Below are 24,058 nucleotides of genomic sequence, written 5' to 3'. Positions count from 1 at the left end.
CGAATTTCCAAACATTTTTACTTTTCCTCTGAGAGCTTGGTATTAGAGGTGGTAATCTGTCTTCTTTTTTGTATTTAGAAAGTGTTAAAAAAATTGTAAAGGGAACAAAGCGTATCCTAAAAGCCCTTGAAACAGACAACTATTATGCTTATATGTTTGACTTGTGGGTTTTGAGTCTTTAGCCGTACTTGACATTTGCAACCTGATAGAATAACCTCTTCCACAGAATTCCTGGAAATCAAAACTGAAATTGTGGCTGCTAGAAAGGGTATTTTAGACTCAGTTCTGAAACTGCCTGAGACCCAGTGCTCTCTTATGCATGATTCAGCCTTACAAGGATTCCCTATCTTCCATGTTTTCAGTAGGATATCTACTGACTTCTTTGATAAAGGCAAAGCATTGATTACCTGCATGGGAATTTTGTAGCTGTTGTTTTCTTTGTGATTCAGACCCAGGGCTCACTTTTAATGAACAAATTTTTTTCTGATAATCATCCCATTACAATTCACTGAACGGAGAATATAGATTTTCAAACTCCTCATTTTTCTAAATGACAGCAGTTTAGTATTTGGCTAAGATATGGCTTAGGAAAGGAATAATGCAAATTAAGTAGATAATCTAAACAGAAATTTTCCCCTGGCAAGTGTTTGCATGTAAATGAAAACAAAGTCAGTTTTGTTTTGCCTTTCTGATGAAACACAGCAACAGTTTTAATGTTTCCTCAACTGTAGACTGAAGTCAGAGTCTGCATCACAAAACTTTGCCAAATTTTGAAACTTGCTGAAACCTCTGAAACTAAGTAATAATATTTTATTGAGCTTTGTTCCTATTTTGTTGAGATTTGAGCTACTAAGGAAATAAGTATACTGACATATCCTGTATATTAGAGGATTTCTTTGTGCTTGATCAAATATGTTCTTGGTGAAATAGTATCGCTTTTCTTTAACAGTTTTCTTGGTTGTTTGTTCCTCTCACTCCCATCAGAATATTGTGCTAGAATCTCGTTCTGATATATAGATATATAGAATGGATATAGATATATAGAAGGGATATATAGAATCCCTTGTCTCTCCTATGTAGTTAATGGAAAGGAGCAAGCTCCGTGAGAGGATAATTCATATTCAGTCTTTAGGAAGAGAACTTAATTGTTCTGAGGTGCCTTTGAAAAGATTGTGTTTCCATTGATGAAATAAATGGTGACTGGTTCTGGTTTTCAGTGTAAATCCTCTTGTTCTAGCCCAAACAAATTTACGACCATTGTGTAAATTATGGAAAGCAGAGCATGGTTTCATCAGACAAGATTCTTTTTTTTTTTTAAGATGGTAGTGGTAGCTTTTCACCACATAGACTTAAATACAGCTGTGAAAGTATCAAAATACTGGTATGATTTTGTTATATGGATAATTTTCATGTTCTGTGTTTAAGAAAAATAATCATACTAGTAATAATATAGAGAAGTGTTACTGAGTGAATGAAAGGCCTTAAAACCCCTGTTTATATGGAATGTTGTAAACAGGAACAAATTGACAGAAAAATATTAGGGATATTAGTGAGGGCAAGCTATTGAGGGGTTTGGTTTATTTTTTTTTTGTTTGTCCTTCAAGCTATCAAACAAAAAACCCCCCAAAAATTGAATCTAATATATAAAGGTGTTTAATCTGCCTCAAGAGATTAAAATCCAAGACTCTAACCAAAGAAATGCGTGTGATTTTAAAGTTCTAATGGGTGTTTCAGTTGAAGGGTGTGCTCTTACTTCTTCTGTTGAAGATCAAATTCTGATTTTTAATGTGAGCATGGACTCCACATTAGGCTCATTCTTATGTTTACTTAGTTATTTATTGCAGAATCACATCCTTTCATTGCTACCAGGTTTCTTAGGAGCAGTGGTGGGAGAAACGTTGTTCTAAAAAAGAGTGTGAAATTGTTGAACTATGAACAGAAAAGAGATTGCAAACCAATAAAATATGTATTAATTTGAAAATATTCTGAAAATGTACTTTTAGACTAAATAAATGATTTAATATGATTGAAATGTCACTTTAGACAACCTCCTCTAAGATGGCAGTACATCATAAGATGTTTTTTAAGTCTGGGTTCTGTGCTGATGTGAGCCAATTATGAAACCACAAAACTCTGTTGCATTAACCGTACAGAAACTGAGGTTTCTCCTGCAGTAAGAATATGTAAAATGCATCAAACAATAATATGAAGTACTCAAATGTTAATGTAATGGCCACATTTGGTCAGGGCTGAATCTGTTTTTACAACAGGACAGAATCTTGTCTGTCAAAGGGCCAGGCTGGTTTATTGGGCCCAGTCCCCCTCCTGTCACAGTGCTGTGGTTGCTTGTGGGAAAGCTGAGCCCAGAAAATGCTCTGAAAGCTGCAGTTTGCCCTCCTCCCTTGGGAGTGCTGCCATTAGCAAAAGCCCTGCTATAGATTGCAAAGCTGGCTGGCTTGCTTGATGCTTGCATCTGTCAAAGAAAGTTAGTTTGAAGTCCAGTGTCCACTGTAGAATTCTTCTGTCCAGCCGAGCAGCAATTGTCTGGTGGGACCATCAGTGCTGCCACACAGGGCGGTGGCAGCAGTCACTGCAGTGTGAATTTTTGGTCCTTCTGAAGGAGACAAAAGATATGCAGCAAAACCACTAATTTTCTCCTGTGCTGCTTGTGGGTGAACCAATACCCATCACACTTTAAAAAATGTATGATCTATAGATTTTTTGTTGTTGCTTCTTTGTAATATATGATAAAGATGCAAATTTCACTGCAGAAGAGTGGAACAAGTCTCTGTAGTAATGGAATAAGATTTGGGACCATCCCATGAGGGAAAAGAACCTTTTCCTTATGTGGCATCCAACTATTAGAAGATACTGAATGCTCACAGAGAAATCTTGAACAAAAATAAGAGCAAATATATAACTGTCCTGAAGTTTCTGCAGCTTCCTTTTTTGACAATTCACTATAGAGAAATTGTTTTTCTTGAGAAAATAATCAGGCAGTGCTTATTAGACAGTTGTGTTTAATAGCTCAGAAAAAAATTGTGTTGATCTGTATGGCATTGTTTCCTTCTCATGATATACATAATTTTTTTAAATTTTAAGAGCGAAAGAGAAGACTTAAGTATTGTAATTATTGAAACTAGTTTCTGTTTGAGGTTATGACACATCTCTGATGTAATAAATGCATTTTTCAGTCTCTGCCATGCTTGTTGGAGGTGTGTTAAAGTAACATTTTTGAAGCATACAAAATGCCACAGACTCTAAACAGCACAAAGCACTTGTCCAGCACTGATGGCACCACACTGATGAGGAAGCATCAGATACAAGGTGCACTAAGGACAGTGTTTCAAATTTGCAGGCCTCCTATTGGCAGTTTGGGAATTCCATGGATTAAGAGGATTTTATAATCAAAATGTGTGGTTGTAATAGTACACTAATGTCAACCCCTCACTGGTATATATGTAATGATCTAAAATAAGAGAATTTTTTTTCATAAAAACTAAGTTGTAGGAGAAGCAGCAAAAATAGGAAACTTTAAATACATAGAGTGTGTATTACATAAATGGACAAAAACATGAACAGTTTAAATATTCTGTTGATTTAGCTACATGCTCATATCTGTAAGGTGAGTTTTGGGGATGGTACACTGTAAGTAGCTTATTAGCTTCAGAAGCTATGATTGCATTTCAAGCAATACTTATTTAGTGGAATAATCTTCTAAAACAGAGATTTTTTTTTAATGTATCACTGGTGGTGAAGAATGTATTTTTATGTTCTAAACCAGGTATTTTCTTTTTAATATTATTCATAAGCTCATGCATGGCATTTCCTCGGTGACAAGGAACAATTGTTTCTATTCACCTCTTGCAGATTTATTTTAAATGCATTAGGAGTATTCAAAATACTCTTTTTTTACCTTCTCATCTGCAATGCAAACTGTTGTCATTTGCTCTGGCTCTTGACTTCACTTAGTCCCTGGTATGACTGTCTGGGCTGCCTTTGCAGATGCTCGTTCCTCCCCTCTACATCTCATGTTAGCAATGATGTTTTTCCCTCTCAATTGAAAAACTACTTGTAACTCCAAATGGCATTCCCTCAATGATCTGTAAGAGTGCAAAATATTCACTCCTAACAGTTCATTTATGCCTTGATTGTTGGCAACATTTTCACAGTGGAAACCACTCAATAGAGTTGTTCAACTCCTTGCAAATACTAGCTTTTCTACTCTCCTCCATCCTTTACTGAGGGCAGAGAAGGGAAGGAAAAGTTGTCTGCAGTGGGATGGTTGTGTTCCCAGGCTGGCAGTGCCCTTGGTGTGGAAGTACCCAAGTGTTGGTGGCAAGGAAGTGGCCAAAACAGAGTTCAGCTCTGGGCATGTTAAGTTTAGTGATGTTCAAAATGAAGAGGGAGGCTATTTTTTTAAAGCTGCTGTAATTAATATTGTTCCTCCTGAGACAATACACACAGCTGTTTCTTTGATGATGCTGTGTGCTGTTTTGAGTTTTGTTGAAAGTGCTTATTCCAGCATGCATCTAATGTGTGCAGAGTATAGAAATTACTTAATACATGAGCTTGTCTTGCTGCAGTGAATCACCTTTGTAGATCTTATTGTAAATTCATCCGTTTCCTAAAAATGCTGATACATGATCAGTTGATTTGACAGTAGGCTTATGGCATAGGTAAATCCACTGCTTCTTGCCAGGCTATGTAACAAAATTTTTCAGCAATAAGTGCAGTAAAAAAAACATACTGGAGCAGGAATATATTTTTTCTTTGTGTCTTCAATCATTCCTATAATTCATTTTTATAACCTCTTGCAGCAGAATAACTTGGTTTATAATGCTTTGCAGTGCAACATTTTGTAAAGGCTTGAATTTTTTTTAAATTTTAACCCAGTAGAAAAGAATGAAAAAAACTACTTCATCCACCACTTCTTGCCTTTTCTCTCTTTTTTCCTTCTTTGCCATATGTCTTTAATCCATAAAAATGCATGCTAACTGTTTCTTCTGCTTCATACTTCATAGTTTTTTGCATCTTTCTTTTGTGTTACTTTGGTTTTGCTTCTTTGTCATTTACTTGTTAGGATGCACTACTGGTACTTCAGGAAATAGCTTGTGGATATGTGAAAAGGATGGTTTCCTCTCTACCTGTGACACGCAGGTCCCTGAGATGTCAGTGCCCCATCTAGCCCAGCTTTCATGCCAGTACTTTTCTTGTTGCATGTAGCAGTGAGAAAGATTCCTGTGTCTAAGGCTGCTGCGTATCTCCAATCTGCAGCAATCAAAAAAGTAGCCAAATATCTTTGTTATATTGTGATTGGAGGAGCAACCTGCCTGTCTAAACTCCTTTGAAAAATTGGTTACTTTGTTGCATGAGTAATTCGTTCTCCTTGTTTCAACACTGCAGGATTTCTTTCCTTAATTTCCAACTGGAGCTGTTGGCTGAGGCCTTGGGCTCCTGCCATCTGGTAATTTTCCTTTCCCATTGTGGCTGCTCCTTAAATGTCAGATTGCACTGCTTTTTCTGAATATAAGTGGAACAAGTTCCTCCAGAAATAGTTTTTCTTTTAGTGATCCCAGGCCCTTGGCATAAACTCAGCTGCATCTTCTTATTAATTGATCTCACTTCATCTCCATTGTCTTGCTCCCATCAACTCTTGAGTGCTGAAGCTTTTAGGTTCTCTTGGCCTGTGCTTGCCAGATGGCATTGCAAGGGATCACCGTGGGTATGTGCAGTGCACTCTTCCCACTTCCAGTCCAATCATGCTGTACATCATTAGTTCTTAAAGGGGCATTTGTATTCCAGTTGGAGTTTGTAAAGTTCCCCAAATTCTGCAGGGTCTGTCTCACAGGGTCATTCCTCACCGTGGCTAAGCAGGGAAAAGGACAGCCAAGAAAACTCTGCCCAGTGGACATTGCACATAACAATTATGTGGGGCTATTGAGACTTTGAAAAAGCTTCAGCAGTAGCTGCTAAAGGAGACAGATGCTTCTTGTTTCATCACTAAATCAGAGCTTAAGTGCACTAATTTGTACATGCCATTCAGTTATCTCTGTGTCTTTCTGTCAATATCCGTTCTTTTGTCAGAAAGGCGCTTCCTGAACGTTCTCTCACTTGCTTCATCCTCAAATTAAGCTCAGATTTGATGTGCTGCTTGGCCTACAGTATCCTCACTATGCTAAAAAGAGGGAAAATTTGCCCATTGCTCAGAGAGATTAGAATACGTCTTCCAGTTTGTATAAATATTTTCTTATTTTTTTCAATTGTAATATGTTTTAGAGATGAGTATTTTCCAATATTCACTTCCAAAAAGTAGGACTAATAAATGAAAGACTGCAGGAAATCCTACAGTATCTTAAAAACTCCTATAAAATTGAAACCATCTCTGGTAAGTACATTTGCAATAAAAATGGTACTTGCATACTGGAGTGAATCTCAAATATAACTTTTTCCTTAAAACAGCTATAAATTTCTTCTCCCTAAAAGACATTTTTGTGTTGTTTTAGAGCTTTGAATGCCCATGTGTTCAGTTAATGCTTCAAGTTGGGAAATAAATATTTGAAAAGCAAGTCAAATACAGCATCTGGCATGGCTTAAAAATTTTTTAATCGAAATAATTTTGATAAACTAATACATTTACTTAATTATAGTTGTGTTTACTGTGTTTGAAAGAATATTTTTTAATTAGGTTTAATGTTTCTTATACTATTCCAGTAATTTTTCACTCTAGAGAATTTCTACAGAGATTTCCAGTTAGAACTTCCTTCTTCCAGTGCGTCTGGCAGCTTCTGTTTTCTCAGAGGGGAATGTTTACAGGAGGCTGCTCTAAGAGATCACTGTAAAGAGCATTTTTTCCATCTCTACTGGGATTCACCCATTATTTGTGCTTTCTGATAGTATGAGTCAGTTTTTGTCCTTCCTTCTCTGCTGGAAATGATGGGAATTAGTGGCTTCCTCAGACATTTCTATAATATTAAGTGAACAGAATTGGATTAGCTATGTTTTGGGAATTACAGTATTAAAAGGAAACTTTTGCATATCTCAGAAAGAGAAAATTTAAACTGTATTATAAGATGTAGTTAAAATTTTATCCAAAACAGTTTTATTAAATCCAAATGTGCAGATAAGGATATCTGAGACAAGTGTGGTGACACTCTGGAAGGAAAAAGAAGATGAATAAAAATCCTATAGGTGCAGGTACCCCTATGTGATTTATTAAGTCTGTGAATTACTGAAAAAAGTCTCATTAACAGGTGCTATGGGGAGAGAGAACATTGTGAAACCTGCGGCAAGTAATTTGAAAGGCACAATTTGTATTCTTTCATTTCTTCCTTTCATTTATTATGAAACCTTAGCACTTCCAGATGGAAGTGGTACATTTGCCAAGAATAGAAAAGCAGTTGTTTAAAAAAAGAGGCTGCAGAGAAGGGAAGACTCCTTTCCCAATTTAAATATATGAAAAAAAAATTAAAAAACAAACCTTACTCATTTGAAGTGTGAGTTCAACAGCAGTTCTGGAGGTCCATGCTTCTGTACTGGTATAATATCATAACTCAAGTCAGTAGAAATTCTAAGTACAAAATGATGAAAATGGTACCAAGATGATGTAGGTTACAAAAACCCCCACACCTGTTTGACAAGATTAACTCCATCACAATTTCAAAGTTTTGGATGTCACAATTGGGTAACCTTTTTAGATTAGGAGTGTCCTCTATATTTGAGATTTATGATGTAAAATATCAAGCAACTTAGAGCAATGAAGAATTGTGTGCACAAAATGCATCTTTCTGCAAGTGTAATTGCATTTCAGTAAGACCAATAAAGATCTATTGTGACTATACTAAAATGTCCCCAGATGTAGTAATAATTATTTTTATTTTTAGATGCAAATAATCTGGAGATGTTCAGAGAGAGATTCTTATAATGCCAAGTGTACATTTCAGTGACTACTTGTATCATCCACTAATGCTGCTCCATATCAGTACATGCCACTTTTCTTTGATTGATAGCGTTCCTTAAAGGATATCCTATTTCTCTTTAGAATAGTAGAAGACAAATATGGTGCAGCTGATCACAGTTTCTGCATCATGTGTTTGATTATTTAATTTTCTAAATGAGCATAGATACTTCTTAGGGACACAGTAGTTTTAAAAATTAAAAGTTAAATTCTTAGCTCCTGTAGCAAATTGATATTATAATTCTTTTTCATTATCTGTCTGGAAAACTGCACTGTTTTCACTTGTAATTTTGAAGTATCATTGAAAAATGTATAATACTTTAAAATACTTAAAAATAGTTAAGCTAAGATTAATCTGGTTAGGCTGTTAATTATCAGCAGAATTAACTTCAGCTAAACTAAGATGCCTTTAAGCAGAGATGAATAATGAAAACAGTACTGAGAAAGCCTCAGGGGTGGGTGAAAGGATTTTGCATAAACAAGATAATTTAACCTCAAATAAGTTTTGAGATGTAGCATTTGAAATATATAAAGGACTTTGTAAGAGATATCCCTTTAATCCTCTTCAGAATCTCTAAGTTGTTACAATAGACTGAAAATGTGTTTCTTATTTTGAAATAGCAATAATTACTTGATATTTTGCATATTCAAGTGTATTGAGTATAAATGAATCCTCAAAACTTGTGCTGATCACATGTCAAATAATACTGTCATTGGTTTCTGCCTTCAATTCACTGCAGCAATTTGCTAGATTGATATACTTGCCAACAAGAATTAGCTTTTCAACTTGAAATACTGAAAGTCAGTCAAGTTAGCCTGCAGACTGTGCCTAGCAGAGGTGGTTTGGTCACTCTTGTTATGGAGACAAGCTATCAATGATTTTGTTTATAGGCTGTGAAGGTCTGCTAGCTACGTTTTGGTGCTTTATTTTCTGATGGTGGATCTGATCTGTATTTCCAGTCCTTGTGTTCTGAACTCATCTTTGGAACCTTAAAACTACAAATCTGAGGTTTTGGGGGGTTCAGTGTAGATTTCTTTTAGTCCTTGATTTACAACATCTCAGCTCGTGCAATGCAGTGGCAAATGAGAATTTTCTTCTTTCATTTGTTTCAACAGCTTTTTCCTCAGAATGTCCATTTTTAGTAAAGCTGCCATGCTTTATTTTAGATAAATCTGTTAAAGATGAAGAATAGTGTTCTTGAATTTTTGGTGCTTCTGGGTAATTTTTTGGTGTTTCCAAACATGTTCATACCTTGGTCTGCATGAGCTTTCATTTAGAAAGCAGTACCAATTTTGCATGCATTTTGTGGTTTTTTTTGAAGAATTTTCTTTTGGTGTTGCTGGTGTTCCTATGGGGCCTTTTGGAAGTGGGTATTTTGAGAACCATTAAAATAAAAATTGAAAAAAAAAATCTTAGTGGTGTTTTAAACAAGGCCAGGTGCTTATCTAGGCATTCATCAGATGGTTACATCAACAGATGGTAACATAAGGAACACTGACTGAGGTTTATGCAGCATGGGTGTGATGTTTGGGTGCTTTATTTTGATTGTTCCAGAACAGCTGCATATCAGCATAACTATCATTTCTGTCATGGAAAAAAAGGAAAGCAACAGTGAAAAGGGTCATGTACCTTCAGTGGGTATTGACTTTTGGCAAATTAACAGACAATGCAATGTCATGCAATACTTGCTAAAGTACTGCAATGCAAATTAAATGCAAAAGGAAATAGCTAAAAACTCTTTAAATATTCTGTTTCCTGGGAGTCAGGGCACTAAATTTTTGTTTCTTTTTTATTTCAGAATGTCATTTTTGAAATATAAAATGTAATTACATTGGGATTTTCTTAGGTTTTGCTGGTCTCTTCCTTTGTTCTTGATATTACAAAAATCTTCTGGACTAATTTTGCTTTCTTTAGTAGGTGTTCTGCCATAACAGCAGCCTCTTCAGACATACTGAAAACATTGCTAATAAACCTAAACTGGGTACCTGAGTCTTCATGAGCATCTCATTCCCTAATCTCCTGACTTAATGAAAGTAGGAATTAATAGTAATATGCCATAGTACATGTTTTTCAGGCATTATTGCTTTCTAACATAACAGCTGGTATAAACAACTGTGTTTCTTTTCCTGACAACTTAAAGTGCTTTTTTTATTATTACTACCTGAGCTCTTCTGAGATCAGAGCAGTTTTTCTCCACTTTTTTTTTCTTTTGAGAGATACTGAGTCAACAGCTAAAATGGACATAGAATTCTCTGAAGTCACCTATCATTCCTAAATGTGCTTAATGTTCTTTGTGAAATAATGATGGTCCTTTTTTTTTCTTGTTCTCCTTCTTTCCCTTCAGAAGTTTCACTAATACTGTTATAGTAATTAAAAATAAATCCAAACTGATTTTAGGTGTGAATACATGTCTTGCCATTTTCTTCACTAGCAAAATTATATACTGAAAGAGGAAAGAAAGCACTTTAAACTTACATTGAGGTAACAAAAAACATTACTTATAAAAAAGAAGTAAGATGGTTGGGGGGAAATGATTTTTATTTAGTAAATGTAGCCCATTTATGATGCAATGACCCATGCAGGTTTACTAATCGTCCTCATGCTTAGACTCATAGGAAATGCAACTGTCAATTTCCAATTTTTTTTGCAATGACTGTTTTAAGTGAATTTCAGTACTAGTGTATCATTGTAAAAAAAAACTTGAGGTACCAGATTTTATTGAAAAGGTGATTGCAAGTCTGTAAGAGCCTGAAATAACAAAGGTAATCATTATACTCCCTTTATTTGGGGTATGCCTTCCTGATTCTTGTTTGCATGAAATAGAAAGGTAACACCCACCCTTTGTGCAAGGCTGCTCTGTCAACTTTTCCTAAGCTGGAAGAATTTTATAGCAGCTTCTGAGGCCAAAATTATTTCTGTGTGGTGATAGTGAGAGTCTCTGTCCAGTAAAGATGTATTTGCTTTCTATACCACCCAGGCATGGATGTCAGCTCAAACTGACTAGTGAGTCCTTTTGGTCTTTGGGGATGCCTGTGGCATATCACTTAGGGAAAGGTGTTTGCTGCCTTAGCATGTAACAACTGTGTCTCGATAAAGGAACGTCCTCTTGGGACACTGTAATGTAACTGGACTACTGGCTGAAGTGGGGATGGCTGCTGGAAAAAGTCGGTGCATATCGGTCAAGAGGTGAAAGAAAATCAGTGAAAGAAATCTTGTGTTGAGGCTGCAAGCACATGAGCTGATATTCCATTAAGACTAAGGGAAGCCAAGTGGAAGTTGGAGGAAAATTTATTGGGAGCCATGCATCACTGGGCCACTGCTCACAGTTCACCTTTGTTTCAAGTGAGTTAGTCTGCAGGTTAAACGAAACTTCATAAATTCCCATTTTGGCAGAATTAAGAGCCCATTGACCCTGTTAGAGCATGGAATTTCAAACCTACTGTTTAGACCACTTTTTACACCTGCACTGAAAGATGATTGTGTTGTTGCAAGTGACGCTGTAGAATAGAGCTTAATGAAGGAGAAGAACTGTCCAAGCTCAGCTTTCCTTTCTCCTTTTCCCCTCTGCTCAAAGTGATTTTAAATGCCTTTTTGAGTACACTCTGTAATGGACAAAGCAGCAATTATTCCTTGCCAAATTTATGGTTACTTGATTATTTACATCAGCTGAAAAAGGCCAAAATCAATGGGAGCTCTTTTGTGCTTACAATGGAACTTCATTTTATCCCTGTCAGAGACCTAATTTGCCTCAGCAACTTCTATTGTTAAAGTAGGGCAGAGACTCTTTCCCTGAAGACCTTAGGCCAAATTGCTAATGCAGCTCTCCTCTCTGCTGTTCTGGACAGGCAGTAAACTGTCATAGAGAGAAAACTAACTTTAAAAATTCACTACTTGGGAATGCCTTTTGTTATTTCCAGGCCCTCTGTAGCATAGCTCCATCTCTGCGCAAGTGTTAAGAGTTTTAAATTCGTTGTCTCTTTTGAGTCCCTGTTCTGAGAAATGCCTGGTTTTTGTATTTCTATCACTGATCTTTTCTGCTACTCCGTTAAACACTGATGTACATTTTAAACATTATAGGCAAAAGGGCTGTCTTTATAGGCAGAAGTGATCTGGTGTTATTGAGGAAGCTGTTGTATATGTAATTTTATTAATGTACACGAAAACTGCAGTTCACCAACTGTCAGCATATATAATGTAGCTGAATGAAAACATAGAATGAAAGAGTATTTGTGATCATGTCTGACAATGTGGCCTAGGTACTACTTCAAGTTATATTTAAAAATAGCTGACCACAGTGCTAACTACTTCTTCTATGTAGCAGGGTTTGAACTCTACCCCATGTTGTTGTAATTTCAGTAGAATCCCACTGAAATTCGTTCAGTTTCAAATTCGTGTGTTTCTTAATGTGGGGAGGCCAAAGACACCACAAGGCCTACTTGTCAAGGGAGATGTGAGTTCAGAAAATGGCTTTTATCAAGTGCTGGAGGAAAATGCACAAGGTTGTTACAGGTGAGAGATTCCTTTAGCAGGTGTTAAGTTGCAGTAATTACAGTTGAGGATTCTTTGTTTTTGGAAGTGTCTGACACAATGAGAAGAAGCACATGTCATTTACAGTGACTTTTTGGAGCTATAGAATACTATTCTTTGATGGGCTTCATTTCCTTGCAGGCAAGCTTTCACTCATGTTTGCTTTAGCTTTAGTTGTATAAATACTAGACTTTGCTGAGAAGCATATTGCCTTTACGGTTCCACAGTCTCAAGGGTTGCTGCAAGTACTTGGCATCATTGACAGATGATCCAATGTTGTTTTTTAAAAAATCTGCTCTTTTACAAATCTGTTTACTCCTTCCATGCCCTACTACAACGTATGAATGAGAAGCACAGAGGGAAGGGGAAGCTGTGTATGCACAAATGTGGATATTTTTTATTCCTTGGTAGTTATTGGTAAGTCTCTGGGTAGTTTCAGAGTTGGTCTGTGATGATGGCACCAATGGGAAGTGCCAGTGACCTGAAGAACCCATTTTGGGCTGGTATCTCAGGATAGCCCTTGTTTGCTCTTCAAGAAAACAGTGGCTAAGAGTGAAAGGCCATAGATTTCACCTTGCAGTAGTATACAGTCAGTTTGGGGGATTTTTTGCTGCTGTTCTTAAAGTAGCTCTAGAATAGTAATATAGCTCAATATGCTGAAGCAGTCATATTTAACAGTGTTTTTGCAACACAAGCAACACGTAATGAAAGAAGGGTTTTAGAGAGAGGCAGCTTGCACATTTGCTTGTGCCTTTCTGCCCTGAAGTTTTTATGGTTTGATTTTACTAAATATACCAAAGACACAGGACTTTTTAGCTGAATAGGCTTTAGGTGTGCTTTAAAATTTTATTTTATTTTACTTTAATTATTTTTAAATATATTTTTCTTTCTGTGTTGCTTAATTTTGCATATTTTACAGTGAGTTACCTTTTGCCATGTTGAACCTTTTTCACATTATCACTAAATGGCTGCCTAGGCCCAAGCTTCTTGAATGGAAAATGCAGCAGCAGAAGGGAGCTGTTCTGGGAATACATATTGCTCTGGGCTGATCACATCCTAGCCTTCATCCAGCTGTGTTCCACAGGTGGGGGAATGCAAGGGGCCAGTGCCTCTGCCCTTCATAGCTGTTTGAATCAGTGTGTTTCAAATGGGTGTGCTCGCCTGCCATGCCTTGCTAGAGCACTTACTCCTGCTCTTCTCTCCTGCTCCTTTGTAGAAAGGCCATTTTAGTGATTATTTATTCAGTACAGATGTGAGTGTGCCTTGGGTTTTTCCACCTTCACAACTTATTAGGAATTCTTGTTTTATGTTTTATTGTATGCGTTTTGTCTCCTACTTCTGTCCTTGTTGGGACTTAAGGTGTGCAGAAACACCAACAGAATTTGATCCTCCAGGGACTCAACGTGGATGAAGTGCTAGTACACATATCATGAGCTCTTCTATTTCTTCAGCAGGATGACTGCCAGGTGTACTTTTTGTCTTTCATGCCTAGAGCTAAACAGTTTTTTATGTGAATTCTCAGGAATTGCTACTCTTTCTCTAAGTTTCCAGTGTTACATTTTTTTAAAAAAACTCAGTATGAATGAATGTAAAGCAGTGAATGTTTTAAAATTAATTTCCTCAAATTTTCCTTTATGCTGACCGGACTTTTTCAGTGCTAGTCATTTTTTGTGACACAAAAATAGCAAGAAAACCCAAAGCCTCCTTTCAAGAAGTCACTACCTAATGAAAAGCCAAGAATCGTTGAGTTGCAAATGCTGTAAGGTGATCCTGTGCTCTTGTGTCTTTGTGAAGCTGACTCTAACCTTCATTTGAGGCTTTTGTATGCAGATCTTAGACTTCTTTCCTCCAACACAAACTTGGGTGTTTCTCAAAAGTAGATGGAGTCCTTGACTTTAAATGAGAATAAAAGCATTCAATAATTCAATGGAAATGGAGCTCCTGACTAACATTAGACAATGAAAGTTCTGTCTGAATAAATTTGGAAAACCTATTTGTTTCCTGTATAGTAGCCTGTAATAAAGTGGAGCTAGAGAAGCCTTAGGCGCGTTGTATTTACATAAGCTTCTTGTTCAAACCAGAGCAAAAGCTGCAGTTATGGATAATGCAGCTTACATTTTATTTCAAGAATAAATATTATATTATCATAATTTCAATTGTAAATGCTCTTTACTTTTGTCAATAAGCCAGTGATAAGATCTCTGTGAGAGCTTTCCATTAGCAAAATGACACAGAATGCATAAAGATTAAAAATCTGTGCGGAAATTCAGTTTAGTGCTTAGTAACTCAAATCAGATGGGGTATTTTGAAGGAAAAGCATGTTTACAGCAGTAGCAGTGGGAGCAAGTTGTGAGTCTCTCTGCATGAGTGTGGGGACAACCTCCTGTCTGCAGTGTCTGTTCCCCCTGTTTTTTGAGCTTAACTTACCTTATGCTGAGGGGTGACAGTACATGAGCACACAAGAAAGAATTTTTTTTTTTTTTGTTATTATTATTTTTTGCTAGTTTGACACTTCACTAAGCAAACATGAATTTGTTCCTAGCAATCACATATAACTACCTTAAAAGAAACATGATAGGAGCTGCATAGTGTGGTTTTGGGAGGTACATCTAAGTGTTTACTTCTTACGGAGACTTTACATTAATTTCTTACTCTGGTAAATGCTAGGAATAATTTCACAGACTGAATTCAGGGCAAAAAAAATGAAGGAGGTAAGAGACCAACACAATCTGTGTGAAGCAAAGACTGTAGGCCAATTATTCAGGCACTGCAGTGGAGAGCACTTCTTGCTGTGGGAGATGCCAGAAAGATCAGCAGCATTACGAGAAAAACTGCTCTCAGCCGTCCTATTACTAAGAGCAAATGGTACTCCCTTGGTAGTCCTTAGATAATGGTTGTTGGAAGCTCTAATGTTAATTAATTTAATGTTAGTTAAATTAATATAATTTGGCTAGAAAACATACAATGATTGGCTCCCTTGATGCCTTCTGATAAGTCAATCTTTTATTTACTGTTCTTTAACTCTAAACATGTTCAGAGGAGGCTTGTCCCCTCTTTGTGGTGCTTTTTAACTGCCTTGGAAACTTTTTTTTGGTCAGAAACAAAGGTGTTTGAAAAGAATCTCTGCAATTTCTACTTTAACTTTATTCTTTACCACAGTGTTGCACTACAGTTTTTTGATTTACCTCACTGATTAAAGTAATATTAATTAGTTTCTGATTGCACGTGCATATAAAAATGTATGAATAGCAGAACTGGCTCTCCTGCACACAGATCTCTCATATGTACTTGCATGTGCTTGAGATCTAGACAATGAATGTATGATTCTTCCCACTTGTGTTGGCTACAAAATAGAATAATTTAATCTCTTAACAGCATTATTTGTTGACTTTGATCGGAACTTAGACTTTTAGTGCTTTTTATATTACCTGTGACACTTTCTGGTTTAATAAATACTGACTTGTTCAGTAAAAAAAAGTAATTAAAAACTCTGTTCTCTTATATGTTCAGTAGAGATACCAGAATATAATTTATTAATTTAATTTATCTAACTGCAGAGTTGGAGGATCATTGTGCAGTTAATGAGAAGAATGAATACTCTTTCTGCACTACAACACTTAGACCCTGATCTTAAAAACAGTTTTTAAGGTTTAATTCTGTGGTTTGAAAATTAATTTAGATTAAGACAAGGTTGTTCTGTGGTATCAATCATAAGGCCTTTAAAGTAAGCCCCCCATCAGATACTCTTCTTTCTCCACTCACAGCAAAAACTCATTTTGGTGGTGAAGCATTGTGGGTTGCTGCTTTGATGCAGTTTCAACAGCATGAAAAGATTTAAAGTAAGTGTTAGTGGAATGTCCCTGTAGCCCAGGGTCATTGATCGTTTTTAGTGAACTTTGAAAACAAACAAAACCTTCACCTTTTTGGTAAATTGCAATGGTATGCTTTGGTATTTTATGCTTGATTAGGAAATAGACGTTCTGTAGTTTGATAGTACCTCTTAGTAGATGGCCACTTGCTAAACTCCCAAGAGTTTTAACTTTCTTACTGTTCTTCTTTTGTGCAATGTTAAAGTTGATCTAGAGGCACATTTCTTGGTAAATGTTTTAAGGATGCTTTGTAGACAAGAAGTTCCTTGAAATCATACCAATTACATTACTTTTAACTCCTAAAATGCCTAGCTAATATTCAAATAAAGAAAAGTTGATTATTGAAAAGCTTACAGCTGAAGCATATTTTTATTGCTGTGAATAGAGTTTTCATTGGATAAGGACATTCCCATTCCCAGTGTCTGTCAAAAAGACTATAAAACCCCCAAATCAACTAGATTCAGGTAATACTTTTCCTTCTGCAAGATAATGCCACTTAGTTAACTGAGAATATTAGACAAGTTAGGGCATAATATATGGGCAGACTGAGTCAGAAGGTGCTTAACCTTAGAGTGTGGCAAAATAATAAATTACACAGGATAACTGAAATGACTCTGAATCCATGTTAGACACGTGAGTCTAATGCTATTGTTAAGAAGTGAAGTAAAAGGAAACTGCAATACGTTATTTGAATGAGATTTTAATTCACAGATCTGAGTAAGTGCTCTAGAATTTAAGGTGCTCTATCAATTATTTATTATAAGCTCAAATGAAAATACATTTTTGTGGTCTTTCCACTACTTGGATTCAGTACTTGTCTAGAAACTACTAAATTAATCATCTTTTCATTGATCAGTTTTAGTATCTTGAGAGATGGGTACCCTGCACTAAGTAATAAGTATATAAATAAGGCCTTCTTGTAGAAAATTCTTTTGAAGATGTAGAATATACATGGATTTGAGGAGCCTTTTATTGTGCATAGCTGTCAGAAAGCTATAAAACTGTTTTCATTGCAGTCAAGAAAATTTTTAAGGCAAACATTTTTTAGGTTGAGCCAAAATACAGGAATTCCCATTTCTAAAACTTGAGAAACTGGATATTTTCTTTGGGTGTGGGTTAATGCAGGGTTTCGAATCTTTTTTTGAGTGGTATTTCTTTGGCAGTCTGTCATGCTATATTACCTCTAGGCAGTCACCCTCTTTTTAGTTCTAACCTTTTAAATAAAAATGTGAATAAGTACATCTAAGATAATGTATTTATTTCATTTTTGTGCAAAGGGAACAGCATTTAAAAGGCTATTTAAGACAGACCACAGGGTGCCCTGATGCTCTGTGATTTCCAGTGTGATTATTGCAAGCAAACGCGAGTATCTTATACCTGAAGAAGGGAAATAAGGAGGAAAGGCAACTTACAGTTTTAGAAGGAGACTTCCCCATCAAAGTCTTTATAGACAGCTGATAAATAGGAAAATTTCATTTAGTCACTATTACTAACTGGCAAGTGACACCCGATGATGAAATTTCTGCTTGACATAAAAGCCAGATTTCGTCCACACTGTCTGTTGCCTCCTTCATTCTGTCATTTAGTGTCATTGAAATCTTCATTTCTGGTCAGTCCCATAAATTGAATTTGAATCTCTGTCTCTTATTCAATAAAGTTTGTAATGCCGTATGCATGAAATGGATGTCATGCTGATGCTTTTCGTCTATACCTCCCTTTGACATCTAATTTCTTTTTGGTATGCTCCAAGTATGAGGTAGTTCTTTTTTTTGCGTATATTTGAAATATCCAGGTTTTAGGGCTGGATTCTTCTGGGAAGTTCAAGGTACACAGCAGTTTATATTTGAATCTAAAGTGTTGTAAAGTCATGGTTGGTTCATAAAGCTTGAAAGCCATGTGTTTTTCAAACAAGTTAAGAGAGCATAAAAGCCCACTACCAAACTACCTCATCCTCTACAAAACTTTCATAGCAATATAGCACTGTATGTCATCAAGACTACATCTGAATTTCTACCAAATTTTATCTTTGAGATTTAAAGTCTGTCTTATTTGTTTCAGGAAGGCCACAATCTATCTCTGCTTACCTAATGCAGAACTCTGTCATTGAATGTGGCAGATACTGTACAGGGTAAATCACTGAATGTGACTGGTTGATCCTTGTAAAAATATCTTCCAAGGCAAACCAATGCCTTTATTTGTAGAGGTAAAAAAAGACGACAAATACAATGGTTGCAGTGCCTTGCTCCAGACTCTATGAACTTTCATGTAATTCATGATCTGCATTGCAATCACCCCTATAATAGCTACCTAACTATGTTGGCAATCATATTTGTGTTACTTTTGTCTTATCCTGCCTCTTGTAGCTCTTTATTGTAGGAATTTGATCTGTCCATTTGGCCTGATGAATTGCTAGTCCTTGGGGTACTGTGTTGCTTGAGTGATTTGACTTTTGACAGAGGTTATCAGTGAGCCTCTACTAAATTGAACCTTTTTGTTGGGTTCAATTGATAATAAGCCTCAGTGTAGAACTGACCTTGCTGGAGCAGTGTGTTAACTCTGCATTGTAAATGCTGACCTGCTGTAGGAAGGGAGAGGGCATCTCCCCCTCCTGGTCTGATCAGATTGACATCAGATATTTTTCAAGGCAGGTGAATATAGCACAGTGCTTTTGAACTGGTCGATTTTTTGTGTTCCTGCCTGCAGCTGCATGTCTTGAGTGAAAAAAGGATGCACCGACTTTCTGTAACCACCTATTGACCCCTGTGCCCTTTACATCTGAGTTACACAAGGCAACACTATTCTTTTTATCCTTCTGTTGTCATTACTTGCTGTTGTGAGTCACATAAGGTGCGTGTATGCTCCTAGTATAAACAGCCTCATTTATTTACACTTAAGGTTCTTACTGCACTATATTTTCCCATTTTTCTTCGATGAAAAGGAAAAAAACCTTTCCCCTTTTAGTTTGCCTTCAAAAATCAAGTTGTGTTTAGCATGACAGTTTTCTTGAATATTTTGTACATCATCTGAAGTGTAAAGTAAATTCTTTATTGCATACATATTTAATGTTGTTTCACACAGTATAGTCTAAGAGACTTTTATCTTTCCTGATATTGAACTTTAGAGGTGTGTATAAGATCACCTCCAAGTTGATCTGGTATTTTTATTTCAAGTAGAAATGGAGTAATTTTTTTTCTTGTTATCTAGTTTTGATTTCATTGATTTTGCTGGTTAATTTGCAGTATCTTAACATTCAGTTGCTTCTGGATTTATCCTTCATAAAAGTAGGGGGCTTTTAGTTTATTCTTTGCAGCAATAAGGTTTTTTATAAAACTAATAGCAGACTTTTACATAATCTCTGCATTGTGCCTTGATAAATGATGACACTCTTAAGCCTGGATTTGTGGGGTGTGCACTGCAGAACCCACACCTAAAACCAGTTTCCAGCAGATATGATCGTAGATGTGTCACAGGCTGCTGTGCTGAGCATCCTTTTCCTACCATTGATAGAAGTGCTTTTCTTTCAATGGCCCTTGCATTTTGCAGGCTGCCATTAGTAACATTACCAATGGCTATAAAAGGCTGCTTGCTGGTTGTTTTGTTTTTATCCAGTTTTATGTTCTTATGTAAGACACTTGAGAAAATGCACCAAACTACTCTAATACCAAAAGCAACAAAAAGCTTCACTGCACCTAATCTTCTGCAGCTGTAGGTTATTTCCAGTGTCTTAAATTCCCAGTTGTGGCTGTTGGTATCTACAAGAGTGCTTTGAAAGGATGCTTTGTTACAATTGGTAGTTTGCTTGTTTTCAGCTGTAGCTAATGTGCTTCCAGGAGAGCTTAAACTCTCAGAATGTGAATTTCCTTGGCCTCTAAAATTCAAATATTTCATTTGTGTAACGACTGTAGTTTCCAGTATACAAATGCATTTTTGTTGCCAATAGTGTATGCAGAGCTATCTTTGAAGAAAATTATGATGAAGCTGATCGAGAAAATTTAAACTTTAGTAGCAAAAAATAATGTAAAGCTGTCTTAAAATGTATGTTGTACTTTTGAGGCTTATGATCTAATATTATTATAACTACAGAACTGCTGGCTGTGCAGAGGCTATATTAAATACGTGTCAGTGTAGAGCTCATTTCAGTTACTTTGACTTCTACATATTCAGAATTTCTCAAATACTGCAGTGTGCTTTCATGTGAGAAAGCAACTGAAAAAGTCATTATTCAGTATAATTTTTAAAGTTGTTTTGCTGGAAGCCTTGGTCCAACATCGTGTATATACATAAATATTTGATAATCTTTTATGAAATTATGCAAAATGGTACCTATTCACCTTAGAGGGTATTTAATTTGCATCTAATAGTGTTGAAAGATCTAGAATATATGATTTTTTAAATGACAAATTAAAATTGGAAAACGACTTATCTAAGTATGAAGTCTGACAATTAATGCTGTGTATTTGGATTCAGTCCTGGAGTTATGAAGCTTCATTATAATCCAGCCTGACACCCATCTTTATTTATATGCACTAACATCTCTGAGGTGGATCTAAAGTCTGTTTGTTTCTGGTTTGCAAGGGTTTTTTTCTCCAAGAGCAGCAGAAAGCCTTAGTGTGCAGGGAAATAAGATCCAAACTTTGTCTAGAGGAGAAGAAATTAAATTCTCAAATAGTGATTCTAGTTGTATCTCTTGCATAATGGTTTTACTTTTTCACTCTAATGTGTAATTTTTCTTTCTGTAAGTAGTTAATTTGGAAGTGAATAGTATGTGAACATGATAAATAGGCTTTTTGCTTGCAGAAGCAGTGAAATAAATTCAGACTGTTTAAGCTGATCTGTTATATGGGCTATAAAGCTAGTTTAGTTCTGTCACCTTTGGAAAACTTTCCTGAGTTTATTTTGCAAGCACTTCTGCAGTTTGTGTAATAGGCCCACATAAAAGATACAGACAGGAGGCAAAGTACAAATAAATCAAGTAAAAATCCTGCTAATGCCAATATTTTTTTTCCCCCCTTCAGATTTATTTTTAAAATCTCAACCCATACCAGATATACCAGTATTATCCACCAGCTCAGAATAACTTTAGAGACGTTTTTTCTACTGGTGAATTCATTGGTACTTCATATGATGGTTGGGTGAAATAAAATAAAAGTAAAAGCAACATGTGATACCCAATGTGCTCATAGGAGACTTAGCTGTAACGGGTTTTGCAAGTGATGGGTTGCTGGTTTGGTTTTAATTATACATTTACTGACTTGCTGGCAGCTATTACCCAATCTGGTTTTGGTGGTTGAGTAATGTGTGTTTGTGCGGAAGGCATTAATAGCAGCTTAAATAGGCCTTCACATGCACACGGGTTTCCAGTGGGAATGCTTGGAAATGGACTGATTTCCTCACAGCCACCCATGGGGTGTCAGGTTTCCCGCGGGCGAGCAAAGGCTCATATGGAAAACAATCTGGCTGGCTGAGCGTGCCCTCCTGAGCAGCCCCGGCCCGTGGTGGCTTTGTGCAGCGCTGGTTGCTTTTACAGCTCCAAAGCTTGCTCCGTGACTGAACAGCCACCTCTCCGTTCCAGGGAAAGGAAAAGTGAGGGCTTTTGGTCTGGGGTTCTGCAGCCTCAGGGGTGGTGGTGGTTTTCCAGCAGGAGGCGTCCCGGAAGGGGGAGTGTGCTTGGCTTCGGAGCAGCTCCAGGGCTGCTGGAAGGGAGGATGCTGATTACAATAATAAACAAATGCCGGGGATAGATTACCACACGGCTGTCAGAGCAGGCGGCACCAAAGGAGGAGATCCCCAGCGAAGGCTTTGGAGGTTGCAGCAGGATCCTTTGCTGGACTTTTTTTTGCTTGCACAAAGGAAGTTACTTTATAGACGACTTCTAATGGGCCTTGGCTTTTCTGTGGCGCAGCATCTCCTGGGCGAAGCGAAGAGGGCTGGAGGTGCCTGATTAGTGCCATAGCAGCACCAGCCCATGGTGCTGGCTCTGAGGAAATCAGAAGAGAGATGGCCTCCTGCCTGGTCACACCATCATGTTCCCTGCGATGAAGCGTGTCTCATTCCATTTAAACTTGTCTGAGAAGCTGGTTTTTGGTGCTTTCTGTAGACAGAAATCTCTCTGGGGATTTTTTTTCCCTTGAATGGAGCAACATGGAAGGATGTGTTCCTCCTCTCCACCTGTCATACACCAGCAGGTAATAGCTTCTGTCACTCAGGGTCACTGAGACCAAGAGCTTGAGGCCTGCCAGAAGCACTTGGGTCCTGCAGGCCATTGCTGAGGAGAGCTGGAGGCAGTCCTGGGGAGTTGTGGAGCCAAGGAGATCCCCACAGTGCCATGAGGTCAGGTCAGCCCTGCAAGGAGCAGCACCCACTGTGAGCAGCTCACCCCTAGGTGCCCAGCCCATGGGAAGGAGCAGGGACTCGGAGACTGTGACGATGGCGCTGTGTGAAGTGTTCCTAGAGGAGCACAGCCCAGGAGAGGGACACACACTGAAGTGCCTGGAGTATTTTGAGACTGTATAGGTGGAAAGGAGAGAAACTTTTTGAAGGCTACAGACTTGGCTTGGCAGACATACCAGGAAAATGTAGGCTTCAGGAGACGCTTAATGATGATTGGCCTGAACTTCAGCCTACGTGAGTTGCTGACAAAATTTGAAAAGGTATGATAGGCACTTGCACACATGCCTTTGAAAAGGCTGTGTATGCCTTTGGAAATTACACAGTAAATAAAAAAGGCAGGTTGATGTTTAACTTAGCTTTTCTGTGTTGCTGTTTATGTCCTCATGTGCACGCTGTTTATGGAAATCTAATGTTGCTTATCTTCCTCATTTCAGGTCCTACAAGATTACTTTTAGAGCATGTCCTCTGACTGTGGGCATTTTAATTGATTTATTTATTTAATTTTAAGTTCCAAAGGAAATGAAGATCAGCTTGGGCTTTGCTAAGTCAAGGGTATAAGGGGACATTATAGCTGCCTGTGACCTTGTTCCACTGTTGGCATAAAGCAAGTGCTCTGGAGTTTGGTGTTTAATGTAGTTGAATGTTACTTTAGTTGAATTAGAAGATCTCATGATGGCATTTAAAGGTACAATTATTTCCAAGGAATGTGCAACTTTCCCATTGTATCATCTTTACTTCTTTTATTCCAACTAGTTACTCTTTCTCTTTCCAGGTTGTTTGGTAGCAGTAATGCTTAGAGGCAGGAGGTTTGGCTTTAAAGTGATTGTGCTGATGAGCAAGAGACATGAGAATGTTAAAGAACAGATTGTTTTCATCTGTTTGTCAGCAGTTCTAGGGAAACCTCACTTGCATGTTGTAACACTGTTAAGATTTGCTTTGTCTTTTTTTTTCACCATATGAACTTCCTGTATCCTGCAAGACCACAGTATGTAACAAAATACAAAGTAGTTTATTTATGAATCAAGATAAAACACCTTAAAAATGTGGTCTCACAGTAGGAGAGCAGTTTGCAAAGCCTGATTCTGTGGTTTTTTAAACTTCAGGATGTTCTTCTTTTAAAGTGTAAACCAGTGGTGTTCTCCTCAGTAGTTACCAGTTATGTTTATCAGGGAGAAGTGTGCTTGAGACAGTCACTATTTAGGATCCCACCAGCATGACTCTTCCAAAAGTAGCTAAGAGTAACAGTAAAAGGATTTGTGATCTGACTTCCTCACTATATGGGTCACTGGCTCCTCTCTTGCTTCCAGTCTGTCA

At 37.2% G+C, this 24,058-nt stretch overlaps 1 protein-coding gene across 12 annotated transcripts in view; it reads left to right on the top strand.

The window, feature by feature from the left end:
• UTRN (utrophin) overlaps positions 1-24,058 on the top strand; it is a 347,871-nt gene that overhangs the window by 197,826 nt on the left and 125,987 nt on the right. Inside the window, exon 1 of one of the 12 annotated variants that reach the window (XM_074537596.1) lies at positions 21,700-22,539. The exons of 9 other annotated variants lie outside the window; for them this stretch is intronic. In XM_074537596.1, the coding sequence (XP_074393697.1) occupies positions 22,486-22,539 (54 nt within the window). In that variant the 5' untranslated portion in view covers positions 21,700-22,485. 2 more of the 12 variants (XM_074537595.1, XM_074537597.1) reach the window with 2 other exon arrangements.

Source organism: Zonotrichia albicollis, chromosome 3, assembly GCF_047830755.1.
Source record: "Zonotrichia albicollis isolate bZonAlb1 chromosome 3, bZonAlb1.hap1, whole genome shotgun sequence".
Lineage (NCBI taxonomy): Eukaryota > Metazoa > Chordata > Aves > Passeriformes > Passerellidae > Zonotrichia > Zonotrichia albicollis.
The sequence above is the reverse complement of the archived record's forward strand: the minus strand, read 5'-3'. Positions and strand labels throughout refer to the sequence as shown.